This window comes from Lepisosteus platostomus, chromosome 14 (assembly GCF_059453375.1).
Source record: "Lepisosteus platostomus isolate fLepPlt1 chromosome 14, fLepPlt1.hap1, whole genome shotgun sequence".
Taxonomy (NCBI): domain Eukaryota; kingdom Metazoa; phylum Chordata; class Actinopteri; order Semionotiformes; family Lepisosteidae; genus Lepisosteus; species Lepisosteus platostomus.
Window position 1 is genome coordinate 18750468 of NC_142624.1, and position 18362 is coordinate 18768829.

Consider the following 18362-nt stretch of genomic DNA (forward strand, 5'->3'; position numbering starts at 1 on the left):
AAAATAACATTAAGTACTTACTTGGCAAGATCAACAAACGATTTTATCCAATGTAGTCATTTTTCAAAACTTTGCATTCTGCAGGATAATTTTACATGCGTCTGTCATTTTGGAGAATTAATACAGTGGTTCCTGAATGGACCAAATGCATAATGAGATGTGATTATGACATGACTGTTGGTTTAGAGGATGAACAACCTCTAAAGCAAGATGAGTACATAGTTGTTGTCATAATTATTCAAAAAACTTAACATCCAAGATAGATATTTTGCATCTTTTGCTTATCTGTTATTCTCGGTCAGGGCTATAATGATAGTAATAAAACAATACTTCAGAAATTCTGTGATTTAGAAATCACATGGGTTTGATGAAGCAGCGTGTATGCTTTTAATGCCATGTGTATTCCAAGTGTTTTCATGAATTGGTCAAAAGAGGGCATGCTTTTGCCATCTGCCATTTTCCTTAATTTGTGAAAGTACAGAGGACTCATTTTGTTTGAAGACTTGTAAACATGTTCTGTTCACACAACATTTTGCCTAATTTTTTGACACATTTAATAGAGTGAGGATTCCATACATATGCTTGCTTATGACTGCAGTATCTATTTTTTTATTGGTAGCTACAAGCAAGAGAAATTGAGCATGCCACAGAACCCTAAAACTACTGGAAAAGTTAAATGCATAGACATGGAATTTCTTTTCAAAGTTTACTGTTGGACAAGGCACTTCGGTATTACACCACAACAAAGCAACAAAAAAAATAGGATTCCTATTTTTTCCTGAACCTAATTACCCATTATTTCTCCCGTTCTTTGTCATAGGCCCATGAAAGCCTGATTAGTGGGCACTTCCCCGCTCCAGAAGAGACACTCCAGCACCTGGCTGCCCTGCGGCTTCAGTACCTGCATGGGGACATGGGCCGGTCGGGCTGGTGCCTGGACAACATCTACCCAGTGGGGCGCCTGCGCAGCCGCATCCTGCAGTCCACCAAGTGCAGTGGTGCGGTGGGCAGTGGTGCAGGCTCCAGTGGACACACCCTGGAGAGAAGGAGAACCAGCTTCCTGGAGGGAACCTTGCGGCGTAGCTTTAAGACAGGAACCATTAAAAAGCAGCGCGTGGAAGAGGAACAGATGCTGGAGATGTGGGTGAAGGAAGAGCTGTCGGCCACCCGCGCCAGCGTGATGGAGAAGTGGTCAAGGCTGCAGGGCTTGCAACAGCACCAGGCCATGCTCAAGTACATGGCCATCATCATGGAATGGCCAGGATATGGCTCCACACTCTTTGACGTGGAGGTGAGTTCCAGGCCTTTTTTTGTTCATACGGATGGATATTTGGTATTAGGCCAAATAATTTCCATGTTTAATTCCTTGGTCTTTTGTTTCTTTTCATTTGCTGAATTTGTTAAAAAATACCACATATGCCATACTATTGTAACTGTATCCTCTGAAGTGGTAAGCCTTAGGTGGTTTCAGTGTGTGACTATAGTTCACTCCGTATTGGAGGTATTGCTTTTTTCATGGATATTCCCTTCTTCTTTTGATTCACCCAACCAGATCTGTCCTAAACTAATCTGGGGTCCGCTTAGCTTTCTTGTGTATGTCACTTTTGCCAATTAATTAGTCAATGCCTCTAAATATCTGCATATTCATTTTATTTGAAATAATGGGAGAGTTGCTGCATTGAGTTTCTTTATTCATATATGATTATATAAACCTCATTCCTAAAAGAGCCAAAGCTCCTTTTGAGCTGGCTAGTTATGCTGTTCTGTAGAATACAGGAGAGCTGTCTTTCTTAAAAACAGAGTTTTGTATTTCTATCTAGTGTAAGGAAGGAGGTTTCCCCCATGACCTGTGGCTGGGAGTGAGTGCAGAGAATGTCTCGGTATACAAGAGAGGAGAGCCCAAGCCTCTGGAGACATTTCCCTACGAGCACATTGTCTTCTTCGGTGCACCCCAGGCTAGCACCTACAAAATTACTGTGGATGAGAGGGAGATGTTCTTTGAGACCCCACAGGTAAGGGTTTCAATAGGTCTTTCTATTGCATTTATATTTACAGTAGATGTGTGTTTTCTAAATTGATATGATTATCTATTATATTTGCATTAAATCTTTACTCAACGTGCAGTAGTTAAGAGAAGCTAAGTGTAAGTGTAAGTGTGTCTTAAACATACAAATTGCCATGGCAGCCTCAAATTCGGACTTTATAGACATTTGCATTATGTACTTTTGTTGTTTTTATTAATTTTTTAACTGCATCTGTTGCCATAAAAAATCATTCAGTCCTTTTTGAATTTGTTTCAGCTCATTCATTTGTTGTTATGTACAAATTAAAGATAAGTATTTGTGAATAATTATTGTTCATGTGCAACATTATATATAACAGTAACCATAGTGTATCTAATTGGAGAAAATAACATGTTCAACATGATGCATCCAATTACAAAGCAGTTAATTGTTTTGCTCTTCTAAGAAGTTTCCAGCAGGAATTGATGAGTGTGTTGTTTCAGGTTGGGGAGATCACCAAGATCATGAAAGCCTACATTAACATGATCGTGAAGAAACGGTGCAGTGTGAAATCTGTGTCTAGCCAAGGCAGCACCTGGATTAGGTGATCTTGCTGCCCAGTCATCACCCATCTTCACAACAGGAACACGTGCTCAGTAATGAGCTGTTAGTGACCTGACAGGAGGAAGAGTGGACATTCGGAAGCCATAGGAGTGATAACCTGCTGTTTTAGATGACTACCAAAGTTCAATGAGGGCAAACTGTTGTCCTGCCAGACAAAAGGACTCAAATAAACAATAACCCTGGGAAATCTTCTGCCATGGTATTCAACTCATCAGCAGAAGGCTAGCACATTCTTGTATATGCTACAGTTATTGCAAAGGATTTGTTCGTTTTTAATTCAGATGGAGCACACTGATTTTATTAGTCCATTCTCTGTTAATGGCACCCTTCAAGAGACAAAACAGTCTTTGCTTGCTTTTACTTCTTTCTTGTTCTCACATATGCAAATGCCTCTTCTACAAGTGAGTTTTCAATGTCAACTCATGTATAGTAGCACAGTTTTGAATAACGTTTTTTCCTCACATATGCAGGCTGGGATGAATTTCTAGTGGAATTTCACGGTAAAGTTTAGTTTTTGTCCAATCCATACCATGTGATTGTACCATCACTCCTTCTCAGCACTGCAAAATGACACATTCTTATGAAGGTCTCATTCTGGAGGTCATATTTCCACTTCAAGGATTTCTTGATTCTGTCACAAAATCCAATCCATACCATGAACGATTTTCAGTTCAGCAAGCCTGTTCTTGTGAGGAAACCAGATTGTTTTGCAGCAGTTGTTGGATCTGCGTCAGTTTTGCACAGAATATTTCTGTGACAGTGTTTCAAATGTCACTTAAAATTGTTTGTATACTATTTTCTACAGTATACTATGTAAGAAGCAGAACCCTACATTTATATCATATTCAATATAAATAAATGAATTTAGTAGGCTTCCACTTCAACGTCAATATCAAAAATGAAAAATAAAAATGTCCCCTAGCTGTTTTAAGCTTTTTACCTCTCATTCAGTTTTTAAGGTATGGTTAAATAGGAGTAGAGAACAAAATATCAAGTTTGAAGAACTATTTAAATCCCTGAGTCATTATGCCTTAATTAGATTTGCTGCCTTTGATTCCTACAATGCCTTCTCTCTCAGCTGTGAAGCCGTTACTGAAGTCAAAAGTAGGGTAGTATTTTACAAATTTGCATGTCAAGGCCTCGAACCTTGGAGAATAATCCTCCATAAGATTAGAAGAGCCTGATTGCCATTTTTAATTAAAAGGGAGCAAACAGTCACACTAAATTTTATTTGCATAGTAAGTTGAAATCTGATCAAACAGGTATTTTAAAGTTTTAACTCGGTTAACAAGAGATTGCCTGCCCCACTCCATGGTACTTTGGGCATGTTGTCAAACTGGCAGTTGGTCTTCATTTTATTACCAAATGTTTTAATTGCTTCTAAGAAGAAAGGACAGGAAGTGAAGATTTCTTCTATAGAAGTTGAAAGAGAAATTCAGTGCTTATTTCTTAAGGGATTATCTTAAGGCCATTTGGAACAGGCATACATCTACTCTAGCTTATTGATAAAGGTTAATAGTGCTCTTCTGATGACATAAAATGACCATCTAATTTACACGGCCAAATTTCACATTTTCCATTTTATGTGACAGGAGAGTAAATCCAAATAATTCAGAAGGACCTGTAGCCGTAAAAGATGTTTTCTTCCTTTAGAATTAAGCACATTTTGTGACTGAGAAACTGAAGATATTGCAAGAATTAAATGAAGAGTACTAAGAAGAGGCCTCCGAGGCAGATGGAGAGGCAGTCATAGTCAGGTACTTCTGTTACAGAGGGAAGGTTTTCTGTTTTTGAAAGAAGTAGTTGTATGTGTGACGGGTGGGGGAGGGAGGGGTATTTATTTAACAATAGCTCATGCTATTTCTTTTGCGGAAGGAGGCAGCGGGTTAGTTAGTGCACTGTGAGCCTGGAAAGGGCAGATTATTTACCTTAGAAGGCCTCCTTAATTTGAGAAACGGAATGCCCAAATGTGCTGCAGAATGTTAATATGTCAATTGTGGTGCAGTCTCCTTGGAGAATATGTCTGGGTAGGTTTAATGGTCACCCATATTGTCACAACAACTGGGCTTCATCCCCGGTGCTGTCTACCCTGTCTCTTACTACTGTTAGGCTGTGGCCTCTGGGATGGCTGCAGGCAGCCAGTCCAGGGTGAGAATGTAAGCATTTATTATGAAAATCGTGCTTGTTTTTAAAAGAAGGCAAAGAAAAAAATCTGTTTTTTTATTTGTAACTGGCTTTACAAAATGCTTTAATAAATTATTGGATTACATCTTTTGTGTTTTATTTTGTTGTTAATTGATATGTTGTTCCTTTTGCTTTTGTGATTTTCACTTCCAACACTTTAACACTTCACATTTGTTTGAACACATCTGAAGTCTGGAGTGCTTAAAATCAGCTAAAGGCATCCCCTTCAAGTTCTAAAGCCTTAGATAACAGTTTTTTTCAGAGTGCTCGGTCATAGTTTATTTAAATGATTATACTTTTAGTTTTTTATCCATCAAATCAGTGCTTTAACGCAGCTGATATTCTTTTTTTAATAAAAAGCCTAAACTCACTAGGGTAAAATGATAGATCCTTTTACAGTGTTGAGTTATATTACTGACAATCAAAATATGATGTTATGATATAACTGTTTTATTCAAATATATTGTTTTTAACCTATCAATAAAAGCTGTTCAGGTTTCCACCTTGTGGAATGCACTAACACCTCACAAGCAGACCCCCTGGTTTTTCAGAAGAAACAAAATCTCAGACTACAAGGAAGGTAATCTTCCAGACATTTCAGTTAAGTCACAAATAAGACCTTGGAAGTATTCACATGGAAGTATACAACCTGTGAATAGACTATTTTTCAGTAATTTGCTGGTTTTTACAGTAGTATTCTTTCTCACACTAGAGGTACCACTTCTTAGTTTCTGGGTCACTTTTGACAGCATTTTACATTATAGGAAACAGATACTTTAAAAACATTATACCAAATGTGTGCATCTATGTCATGCAACAAGTTCTTGTGGTATTATCCTATATTTAAAAATCTTAATATAAGACTCTATATATACTATATACTGTATATGTGACTCCTATGTAAAATATAGACATACAATGTGTTGAATATGTAAGTGTGCCTTAAGCAGTGCACAGGAACTTAAGGAGGTCCCAGTTGATTAGTGGAGTTTGTATGTCCTTCTTGTGGCCATGTGCGTTTCCTCCATGTACTCTGGTTTCCTCCTATAGTCGTAAGACGTGCTGGTAGGTACTGTAATTGGTTTCTGTAAATTGGCTCTGGTGTGTGTCCTGCAAGGCACTGGCATCCTATCCAGGGTGTTTCTTGCCTTGTGCCCAGTGCTTCCCATGATATTCTACAGTCCACCATGACCCTGATTTGGATAAGTTGTTACTAAAAGTGATAGGATAGATTATTGCCAATGACACTGGAGCCACTATGTCAATTATTTCAGAGGAGCTTTACAACAGCAAATTCAAAAGGAATATCAAAATCTAACAAAAAAAAGAAAGAAAAGAAATAAACTATTTTGCTAAAAAATATTGGGAAATGTTAAATGAAAGTGTTGATTCTAGCTTGTTTGGTAGTTACAGTAGTAGTCAATTGATCAGAGGATCTCAACTAGCCACTTCTTGAAAATCAAAACCCCAAATTTTTATTTCTAAAGAGCAAAATCAAAATTACACTGAATTGTTGGCTACAATAACTGTTATTGTACCTGATAATGTAGCAGGTAGTCAAGGGTAAATGGTGCTCCTTGTTTGGGAAAAGCTTGACTGTGCGTTTGCAGTTACTTTGATTAGAGGTACATAATGTTACAGACCCTGCAGATCATTTATGCCACATATACTGATGGAAAAAAGAACCACAACATTTTCTGGAATGAGAATACTATAGTTATAGCTTATGTACTTTCACAAAAAGTTGATAATTTGTTTTAAGCCTTCTAACCAGCAATACAGCTTGTGCAGTGGGGCATTGTAACTTGCCAATCACACGAAAGCTTGTTAGGTTCACTTTTACCCAACGAGGTCCAGCTGGAACAATGCCTGATCAGGTTACCTTTAAAAAGGCCTTAATTCAAAACTTAGGTCAATGCAAGAAAAAGGCCACACTTTTTATTTTTTCACCTTTTCAGTTTTCTGTGCATTCCATAATGCCTTGAATGACACCAGAAGCAAGGGAGAGAGCCATTTGCATGCTGCAGGTAGGCATGTCATGTGCCAGCATGCCAAACACTGTGGAGTAAGCTGCTCCACTGTGTCCCTACTGCAAAGAAGGTTTCAGCAGACGGGCAGGACAGATGACCAGAGCAGGACCGACAGATCAGACTGGTCCATCTGAGAGATCATTTCAGATTTGCCACCCATACCCTGTTGCTGAAACTGCCGGCAGACACAATGCCCACATCAGTGACAGGACAGTGAGGCTCCATGCTGCTGACCTTAGAGCAAAGAGACCTGTCAGAGGCCCTCTTCTCACACCTCACAGACATCACACCTGACTGGCTTGGGCCAGGCAGAGGCTGCGATGGACTCGTCAGCAGTGGCATAGGGTCCTCTTCACGGATGAATCATTCTTTAGCCTGTTCCACGCAGATGGGAGGGCCAGAGTGTGGAGGAGGTGGTGTTTCGTTTCTTTTTTCATCAATATACATGTGTTTTTGATTGTGAAATGGGTCTGTGTTTAGGAAATTAAAGTTGAATAGCTTTGACTTATTATTACACTCAGGCAGATCTGAGCTCCCAGTCTTCGGTTAACACAGGGACTCGACTCCACCCGGCAACACTTGGACCTTGTATGGCAGGCTCTTTCAGCTGCCTGCCACTAACTGGTCAGTAATCAGCCGGGTATTTAACCTCCGCTCACCACTGTCCCGGTGCTCTGATATTTGAGCTACTAGGTTGCAGTAGTTCTCTCGCACCAAGAATTCTAGTTGTTTACGAAACCAGCTTTCCGTGGCCTGAAATAACCACTGCCTGTTTGCGTTCATGAATATTTCCTCATTTGCCAAACGTGTCAGCCTTGTTCTCTGATTCCACACCTGAACAGGGGCAGTCATGCGTCTCCAGTCAGCCCACGGCTTTCTCCAATATTTTCATGGACACAACCTTGGCTACCTTTGTCACCCCTCGCCTGCCCTTCATGTGTCTCCATGACCATTTGCCATTTTCATCTCTCCATTGTGTATAGCAGCTGGATCTCTATTTCCATCAGCCAGCCATGGGCTCTTCAACACTAAGACATGGCATAACATTTATAGTACAATTTATTGCTGCTGAATACAGCCTAGTTTCCTATGCAGTGCAATAAGCAGTAGATTTGTACCTGGAGGGAATTGGTACACCAGTGTATCTTTCCATTAGCTTATTCAGAGTGGGCAGCATCTATTCATTATTTGTGTGCCAAAGAATGATGGGAATATACATACAGTATATGGTGAGAGACATATGTTTATCCCATTGCAAGAGCTCATGACTTATTTGCAAAATTGTCAAATAGAATAGTTTGGAAACATCTGGCTCAGTCTTATCAATTTGTCAGGGATCCAAGCAAACCGTACTTGCAAAACTCACAGTCAGTTACCTTGTAGGATTTCTAAGTTCTCAATGAATAATGGGTTTTGTAGTGCAAGGATTGGAAGATGATATCCTACTATCTGACATTCTATTGATTTGCAGAAATAAGGCAGACCGTTTAAATTCAATTGCCTTCTTGGGATGAATAAAGCATTTTGAATTGAATTTGAGATGAGGCTACAGCAGCATGGGTTTAATAAGAAATGTACAGAACAGTGTAGAATATTTGAGTCACATCGTTGATTGAGTGGAAATTACATCTTTAAAAGAAAAATCTTTCCTGAATCGATTGAAAAGGCTGTGTTGTCCAGAAACACAGCAGACCTGAGGTATTTCCTTACTTTGCTAAATTACTATGGGAAATTCATACGAAATCTGTACACTACAATCAAACCTTTGACAAGTTCGTTAGAAAATAATGGGATCATTGGAATTCAGTTTAGAGAGAATTTTATTATTGTGTCATTTGTCTTTTTAGATGTTTAATCAAGGTAAGTACAGTAGTGTCTGGTGCAGAGAGCTGTCATGAATAGTCAAATTCCCATGTAACCAAGTCCACCCCATATCGTCACATAATGTACTAAAGTGTATAGTATGTATGGTTAAGAGATATAAGTAACACTCATTTATATGATTATTAAAGTACTAATGTATTGGCTTTAATTTAAATAACATTGATAAAGTAAAAGAAACAACAATAATCACAAACTTATAGTAATCAGATAAAATAAACATTAATGTCTTCTCTGTGTCCAACCTGCACTTTCTCTCTCTGCCTCTGTGATTAGCTCACCCCACTGTAATGAAACAGACAATTAAACTATCAAAGAGCCTGTAAAGTTGTCTAGTCCTTCTCCATGCTGCCGACACAAAACCAGGAGTATTTGTTACAATATAGAAACTATACGTTGAGATGCCGGTGCTGGGTAGAGGGTACTTTGGCAGGGGACAGGGAGAAGCTCACTCACTAGCTTGATTTGTCTCATCATCCTAATCTGGTGGCTGCTAATTTGAAAATTGAGGTTAACAACCTTCATCCCGTCTGCTCTTCCATACAAGACTGTTGGCCTGACTGAATCGCTAATAAGCAAATTAGCAGCTTCTATTCGCAGATGTCATGACCCTACCTTAAAAGTATTTATAAAGATTCATTGTGGTATTCCTTGTGCCAGCGCAGGCAAAGGAAGGTTGCAAAAAAGGTTATTTCTGGGAAGACTTTTAGAATAAAATGATCTCTGTTAAAACTGTTTGTGTCCCAAAAAAGGTTGAATCATATGCTTACTACAGGCTTAACCTGTAAATACACTTTATACAGCTCAACAGTTTAACAAAAGAACAATGTTTTAAGTGTTTTTGGGAGAGGTTTGGATACATAATATAAGTTAAGCACAGGAACTCTAGATTTAAAGCAGCACTTTGAAGTGCAGCCCCTTCCTAATGAGCACACCTATGGAGTTGGTGTCCATCAACTTACAGCAGTAATTTGGTTATATGAATGGAGTGCTACCAGACCAGGAGACAGAGATGGTGTGTGACCTGCTCACAGGAGACTACTTCAGTCAGTTTGGGGTATTGCAGAAGATCCACTCTGAGTAACACACACAGAGTCAATTTTTCCAGGCCATGTGTGTCCTCCTCAGCATTCAGAATATTAGAACAACACCCCTTAGTAAACTACCTGAGATGGCCTTTGAGACACCCCTATATCACCCCAATGTGGTTGACAGCCCCACATATGATGCTCAATTCATGGAGTAATGGCTCATGTCTATATCCCTTTCCAAAAGTTGCAGGACAAAGGTTCTGGTGGAACTATGACCTACAGTACAGGTAAAGGATAGGTTCTTCAAATTCCAAGTTTAGGTCTATGGGCATGAATCCCAGATGTAATTATCCCAGATGTGACTTTATATGGATTGGAGGGTGACTGAGACCAGGTACTATCTGCACCTACCCCCTGAGAGTCACCTGTTTGTATTCAATTAAGATTATAGACAGTGCTCTATTGAAAGCACTGATCCACTGATTCACTTCTGGGCCTTTACAATTTCTCCTTGGGGCAAGGAGGCTGACTGAGGGGCAATGTAGCATTCTGCTCTTCCCCCTGGTTTTAGACTGCCGGGACTATTTCCTTGATTTTTCTCCCCTCTTTCCATGTGTGCTCACCTACTTTCCTCCCCCTTCACTTGATTGACAAATCATACAAGACTGACAGTTAATAAACATATTTAGAGAAAACAATTTCAAGTTCAAGTTTATTGTCATTATACACATACACAGATATGTGGTATAACGAAATGCTATTAAGCTAGCTCTAAGACAAAATGCTCTAAGTGTTACAAAAAACAATACAATTGTATAAGAAAAGAAAGACATAGACTACAGGCAATGTGCAAACCAACAACAGGCAATGTACAAAATAACATCAGGTAACAAGTAATCTGAAAATCAACATCAGCTGTGCAAAATCATACATCAACAGAATGAAACAAAGGATACAAAATTATGGGGAGTGAACTTCCTGACAAAGAGGTAAATTTCTATGTGTGTTTGAGTTTTGATAAAGAGAGAAGGCACTGAAAGGGTTCAGATCATAGGTGAGAGAGGCTGGGAGTTTAAAAGTTTGATAGTGCGGGGGTAATAACTGTCTCTGAGTCTGGTAGTCCAGGCCTGAATGCTCCGTTTTCCAGATGGCAGAGGGTCAAACAGACTGTAGCTGGGGTGTGTGGGGTCTTTGATGATGCTTAGAGCTTTCCTCAAGCACCGTCTGTCATAAATGTCCTGGATGGATGGGAGAGCAACCCCAGTGATGGACTGGGCAGTTTTCACCACCAGCTGTAGGGCTCTGCGGTCAGCAGTACTGCAGTTGTCATGCCACATTGTGATACAACCTGTCAGTATGCTTTCTGTAGTTCATCTGTAAAAGTTGGTGAGGATCTGGGGAGATATCTTAGCCTTCTTCAACCATCTTAGGAAGTACAGGCGCTGTTGTGCTTTCTTAATCAGACAAGTGGTGTTGAGAAACCATGTGAGATCCTCAGTGATATGGACGCCAAGGAATTTAAAGTTACTGACCCTTTCCACTTCAGTCCTATTGATGTGGATAGGAGCATGACCATTTTGCAGTTTTCTGAAATCAACGATCAGCTCCATGGTTTTGCTGACGTTGAGGGTGAGGTTGTTGTCTTCACACCACATTATAAGAAGATTGACCTCCTCCCTGTAGGCCCTCTCATCATTGTCTGTGATCAGACCTACAACTGTGGTGTCATCTGCAAACCTGATGACGGGGTTGGTGTAATGTTTGGCCTTACAGTCGTGGGTGTAGAGGGAGAAGAGCACAGGACTAAGCACGCAATGCTGGGGGACCCCAGTGTTCAGAGTTAGTGTGCCAGAGGTGTGGTTTCCAAGCCTGACAGTCTGGGGTCTGCCTGTCAGGAAGTCCAGAATCCAGTTGCAGAAACTGATGTCAAGACCCAGTGCACTGAGTTTCTTGACTAGTTTCATTGGAATTATGGTGTTAAAAGCTGAGCAGAAGTGTATGGCAATGGAGATTGCGTCATCTGTGGATCTGTTGGGCCAGTAGGCGAATTGGTACGGGTCCAGTGTGTCTGGAATGGTGTCCTTAATGTGCCCCATGACCAGCCTCTCGAAGCACTTCATGATAACAGGGGTTATTGCCACTGGGCAGTAGTCATTAAGGCATGTCGCTTTGGTTTTCTTCTGAATTTGGATGATGGTGGTTGTCTTGAAGATGGTAGGGATTACAGCTCGGGCCAGGGACATGTTGAAAATGTCTGTGAATACACCTGCCAGTTGTTTGGCGCAGGTTCTGAGGACGCGTCTGGGTCTGCCGTCAGGTCCTGCAGCCTCTCGTGTGTTCACTTTAAGCAGAGATCTCCTCACCTCAACTGCAGACAGTGAGAGCACCTGGTCAGCTGCGGAGGGTGCAGCTCTGTTGACTGGTTCTGTGTTGCTGGCTTCAAACCGAGCATAGAAGGTGTTGAGCTCGTTAGGCAGGGAGGCATTATGGGCAGATGCACAGATGTTCTTCCTTTTGTAGTCTGTGAGGGCCTGTATACCTTGCCACATACGCCGTGGGTCATAAGTGGTGAAGTGTTCCTCTAATTCCTGTTTGAGTGTGTTTTTTGCATGTTTACTACCATTCTTTAGATTGATCCTGGCTGACTTTAGTTCTGATTTATTGCCCGATTTGAATGCTGCATCCCTTGCTTTGATTAGGATGCGAACCTCACTGTTCATCCATAGTTTCTGTTTAGGAAAAGTTCTTATTTCTTTTGTGAGTGTAACATCATCAGCACATTTCCTGATGTAGCTAGTGACTGATGATGCATATTCCTGTGTGTCGGTGTGTGATCCCTATGTGGCTGCCTCTTTAAACACATCCCAGTCAGTGCATTCAAAACAGTCCTGCAGGACTGATTTAGCTCCTTCAGGCCACACTTTCACCATTCTGGCCACTGGTTTCACTCGCCTGTACAGCTGTCTGTATGCTGGGAGGAGAAACAGAGTGATATGGTCTAAGTTTCCACAGTGGGAGAGGGTTACAGCCTTGTAAGCATTCTGATTCTTAGTGTAAACGTGGTCCAGAGTGTTTTCTCCTCTTGTTGGGAATGAGACATGCTGATGGTATTTCGGGTGAACGGAGTTGAGATTTGTATGACTAAAGTCACCCAATTTTCTATTTAGAAATATTTCTATTTCTATCAAGAAAAAAAAGTTACTAAAATTTTAAACTAATAATCATCTTGAAATTACATTAAAAAACAGCTGCTTCGGGGCAGACGGTTTAGTTGGTAAATGTGCTTATCCAAGAGGAGATTGAGCCCTGGTCACTTAATAATAATAATAATAATTGCTTACACTTATATAGCGCTTTTCTGGACACTCCACTCAAAGCGCTTTACAGGTAATGGGGACTCCCCTCCACCACCACCAATGTGTAGCATCCACCTGGATGATGCGACGGCAGCCATAGTGCGCCAGAACGCTCACCACACATCAGCTATCAGTGGGGAGGAGAGCAGAGTAATGTAGCCAATTCATAGAGGGGGAGTATTAGGAGGCCATGATTGGTAAGGGCCAATTGGAAATTTGCCCAGGACACCGGGGTTACACCCCTACTCTTTTCGAGAAGCGCCCTGGGATTTTTAATGACCACAGAGAGTCAGGACCTCGGTTTTACGTCTCATCCGAAGGACGGCGCCTGTTTACAGTATAGTGTCCCCATCACTATACTGGGGCATTAGGACCCACATGGACCACAGGGTGAGCGCCCCCTGCTGGCCCCACTAACACCTCTTCCTTGTTCGAGCATGGATCTACAGTAACTTGGTTTTTTAAATACGTTTTTACTAGCATCCTAAACTGGAAAAAATTATATTTCCAAATTTAAAAACAGCTTTGAGGCATGTGAACTAGTTACTAACTCTTGGGAAGGGAAAAGGCTATTTTGCTGTTTGTTGTGAAAATAACATAGATAGCAAAAATAATGTTTAAAGGAAAATGTACCTTTTTCAGCTGATAAGACAGTTAAAATTTATAACTTTAGCTCCCTTTGGCTTGCATGGAACTTGGTGCCAGCAGCCAGGTACTTGATGACATACTTGACATGTCACCTCTGGAGATGCAGTATGCTGACTGAAGACCTTTTTGACCTCATGTGTCTTCCAAAGTGCAGTTTCCAGACCTATGGGGTAGCCAGGCAGATCTGACAATCCAGTTAGGCCATAAATCAAGTGGTGAGTGCTCATTGGGGTAAGTTGCATGCACAAGATAGTGCTGGTCCGATGCACAAATCCTACGTTTCTCACCTAGTTGCAGAACACAGAGCCCAAGCTGTTCTTGCAGCACCAGTGTGGGTTCCAAGCCTCCATAGATCAAAGGCTGCTAATACTGTCCAGCAATCAGCCAGTTCCTCCGGGACAAAATCTAGCAGCACTCCCTGGAACTCTTCTTCTGTTTTTCTTCAATAATTGTGTGGTCGGTCTTTTCCTCTGAAAAGCCATTCAAATGTGCAGGCAGCTTGAATTTGGTATTTAATGTCTCCCATGACCCTTGCCTGGTGCATGTATCGAGGTCCCCAGCTTTGGGCCCAATGCTCCAGTCACTTTGATTGTCCGTGACAGAAAATTGCTGTGGTTCACGTCACCACAGTCATATTATCTCATTATCTCACAAGTACACATCTGACTTGCAACTTGCTATGAGAAAATCAAACCAATTTGATTTTATCGTAGAAAGTTGCAGAGAGTCATAGGGGCTATTAAGATCGCTATGACCGAGTCGCTGGGGGTATCACATTACAAAACTGACGGTAACGGGCAAAGGCTGTGACTCTCCACAACTCGCAGTGATTTTCTTTCAATTAGGTTAATGAAGGCTACGACTGAAAATCCTAGGAAAAGTCATGTAGTGTGACGCCGGCATGAAAGCACAGCACTCGCTAACAATCCATGTGATTAAGTCAAGTAAAATGTTACACCTCACACCTCCTGTTTACAGGGGGAGAGGGGGAAAACATCAAAGAAATAGATTTAAGAGTCTAATATTTTTTACAGGAATTCACCTTTTGTGGATGATAGCTGTATTTCAAACATTTGTCAGAGCAAACAATAAGGATCCCCACTTAATGCAGAACTTCCATACCCATTCGTATTTGGATTATGTTGTTTCATGGTTTAAATATGTCTCCATTGTATGGCAGGATAGTAACCTGACGGTCTCTCCCTGCTAAGCTGCCTGAGGTTGTATACAGCAAAAAAATATCTAATTGTACCCGTATGTTTTGGGTTCTTACCATTGTAATGTTTAAATAATTAAATGCTTGTTATTATTGTGCCATACTATAAACATTTATGAGAAAAATATATTTTTTAATCTGCTTCAAAAATGTACAGGTTACAAACCTGTATTTTTAGTTTCAGAAATGTTTATTGGTTGATCATAGATAACAGAATACATTATGTGCTACCAGAAAATACATTTTGGGGGGAGACTGTGATGTTTTGTTCCTACAAGGATGCAATAAATATTTTCTTCAAAAGTGACAACAATTCAATTCAATTCAATTTATTTTTATATAGGACCTTTCACAACAAGGTTGCCCCAAGGTGCTTAACAATGCAAGTGACCATACATGTGAATACAGAACAGAAAAGACCAGAAGACAACAGAGGAGAGGAACCAAAAAAAGGAGAAAAAAATGTATGATTTTAAATATATATTATTGTATCTATTTCTTGTGTCTGAGAAGTGTCTTGTGTTTGATGAATTCATCAGTGTAGTTGTTTAATGTTTACACTGATAAACAACCAGAATGTATTTGGATTATAATGTAAGAATTCCTGTTCATGATTTATTTTGTTCCTGTTTTTTTACTAATGTTACAATGGTCATAAAAAGTAAATGTTTGCAATTCTCAGGGTCTAAGAAACAACAAGTAAAAGGCTGAAGTGTTTACTGAGCATTAAGTAATCATTGAGTTACAGATCAAAGGAGACCTTCTGGGGAATTGCTTTAGTTCATCATAATAAGAGTGAACATTCAACACCTAGGAAGACAGGATAAGGAGACACAGAGGAAGCAATGAGGGAGAAAAAGAGACATAGAAGAAAGAGAGAACAGCAGAAGAAGAGTGCTGTGTGAGAGGACTTTGTTCAGAACAACCTTTAAGACCAGATTCTAGCGAAGTATTTGAACCTTGTTCAAGAAAGCTTGCTGTTCTGTTATTTTAGGAAACTTCTGATTTCTTTTTTGAAAAATCCCTAAAGAGGTTCTCTTCAGGTTACTTATGCATTTTCAGAATAGGGTGTTCCCATTCACTTTGGACAATCTGGGTTTACAAGAAGGGAGGTTTAGCTCTGGTTTGTATTCTTTTTTATTCAGAATTCATATTTCATACTCTTGTTGGCCTGTTTTGGCATTATATAAGATTTCTGCTTGCTTGGCAGTCTGGGTTTTCAGGGACTGTCAGAACACAAGCCACTGAGATGCCTTGTTTGTAAATTGCATGTTTTATTTTGTGTCACGTGTTGTTTAGTTTCTATTTAGTTAATAAATATTTGTTTATCCCAGTTTGCCTCTCATTTATTACTCTTTTGTCAGAGCTGTGCCAGAGAAGAAAGAACTCAGCTGCCTCAAACTATACTGCCATTCAGATATACTTTTGACAATTGGAAGTTGTAATTATTTAAATAATTGTTAATCCCAATCTACAGTAGATTCGATATTTTCATATTCATAGCAATATGAAGCTTACACCCGAAGAAGGCACCATAGCCGAAAAGTTGTGTTTTCTCTCTTCTCTTTTCAGCATGGAATAAACCTATTACTTGTTCCTATTCATAGCAATATAAAACAATTCAAAATTTATCAACTTCAGTAAATCAGTAACATTACGTTCACTTGAACAGATCTTTGTTAAGAATAAAAAACAGCTTAACCGTACTGCAAAGTTTAAAGCAACCTGTCATTATGCACCAACAATCATCTCAGCAAATCTATCCATCCAATTTCTAATCAACTATTCATCCATTTTCTAACCACTTCTTCCAATTCAGGGTTGCTGAGGAACCAGAATCTATCCCAGCAAGCAGCAGGCACAAGGCAGGGTACATCCTGAATGGCACACCAATCCACCACAGGGCAGACAAACAGACACACGCACTCACACCAGGGCAAATTTTCCAGGTAACCAATAATCCTACCAGTCGATTTTGGACCATGGGAGGAAACAGCAGCACCCAGAGTAAAACATTTGGAACACATTCAAACTCCAGGCGGGTACAACCCCAAGTCCAGACATGAGCCCAGGGCCCCCGCACTGTGAGGCAGCAATGCTAACCACTGTTCCACTGTGCTACCTACTGTATCTAGGCAAATGTGTTTAATTTAAAAGTTAGCATTATTCAGCTTGAGTACATTTTTAAATCCTGCTTGAAACTTCCTGCTCTCCCAGTGAACAAGGAGTCATATGTTCATCTGTTCCCAATGTAGTAATTTTACTTGTCAAATAACTCTCAATAAAGTGCCTAATGTCTAATAGTGATTGATATACAGTAAGTATAAAAAAATCGACAGGGGTCACTAAAATGATCTCAAGATAAGATATTGTGAAGTCCTCATCCCAGATCCATTTGTGTCTGGTTTAATTATTAAAAAAGAAAAAAACATATAATCTCAGATTTCAGGCTACTTCTTAATTTTAAGTGTTTTGTCAATGGCATCATTTTTGGATCCTGTACACTGTGGTACAATTATATTTATTTTAGTGTGAGTACACTTTTTTACTCAATATTCTTTTATTAAAAAATAGTTATCACAAGTTTTGTATCAATAAATATAACTCACAGGAGAAAGGAACTTGTAATTTTTATTGTTAGGACACCTGTAATAGTTTAATACCATATTAATACCATATTAAATATTATTAAAAAGTAAAATATGCCCCCACCTATTCCAACCCAGGCAAGAGAGGTGCTTTTGACACGACTCTGAAGTTGATCAAGATTGGTAGCCAGCAGGACCTTCATGGTTTTCGATGACACTTCATACTTTCTAGATGAGCGAAGATGGACTTCCAGTGCTGTCTGGACAGGGAAATTCCGTGACGCCTTTATCTTTACAAACACCATACTCGAAAGAAAGAATTGCTGAGCATAGATTGGATTTTGAGGTCCCTCTTCAGTTCTTGTTTGGAAGAGTTTAAAAATAAAAACAAAAACAAATTTAAAGTAAAATTCAGCATGAAGCGTATATAGCTTAACTTTAAGCAGCATTCTTTGCAACTGGTATTAACCTAGTACATATTTTATCTGATACCGTGATCCTAGTACCACAATATTGAGTGCTCTGTAATTGATCTCTTAGACTAACTAAATCGTACTTTCCCCCACGTTTAAATTGTAACCATACACATATTGTTTTTTAACAAGTAAATGTACAGTCAAAGAAATAATCACGGTTTCTCCATATGGCACGTTAGTGTAGAACACTGTAGTAACTGAATAAATATTTCAAAGACAAAATACTCCGACCTTCATCTTCTTTTCAGTTGAGCTTTACGGCTCAACTGAATTATGATTATGTAAATCTCTCAGTCTACCAAACGCTGTGTGTTTGAGTCACACG

At 39.8% G+C, this 18362-nt stretch overlaps 1 protein-coding gene across 1 annotated transcript in view; it reads left to right on the forward strand.

Moving 5' to 3' along the window:
* Positions 1-4896, forward strand: part of myo10l3 (myosin X, like 3) — a 130027-nt gene extending 125131 nt beyond the window's left edge. Inside the window, exons 39-41 of the mRNA XM_088607339.1 lie at positions 821-1291; positions 1821-2012; positions 2507-4896. Of these exons, the coding sequence (XP_088463465.1) occupies positions 821-1291; positions 1821-2012; positions 2507-2611 (768 nt within the window). The 3' untranslated portion in view covers positions 2612-4896. The remainder of the gene's footprint in view (positions 1-820; positions 1292-1820; positions 2013-2506) is intronic.
* Positions 4897-18362: the final 13466 nt, after the last annotated feature.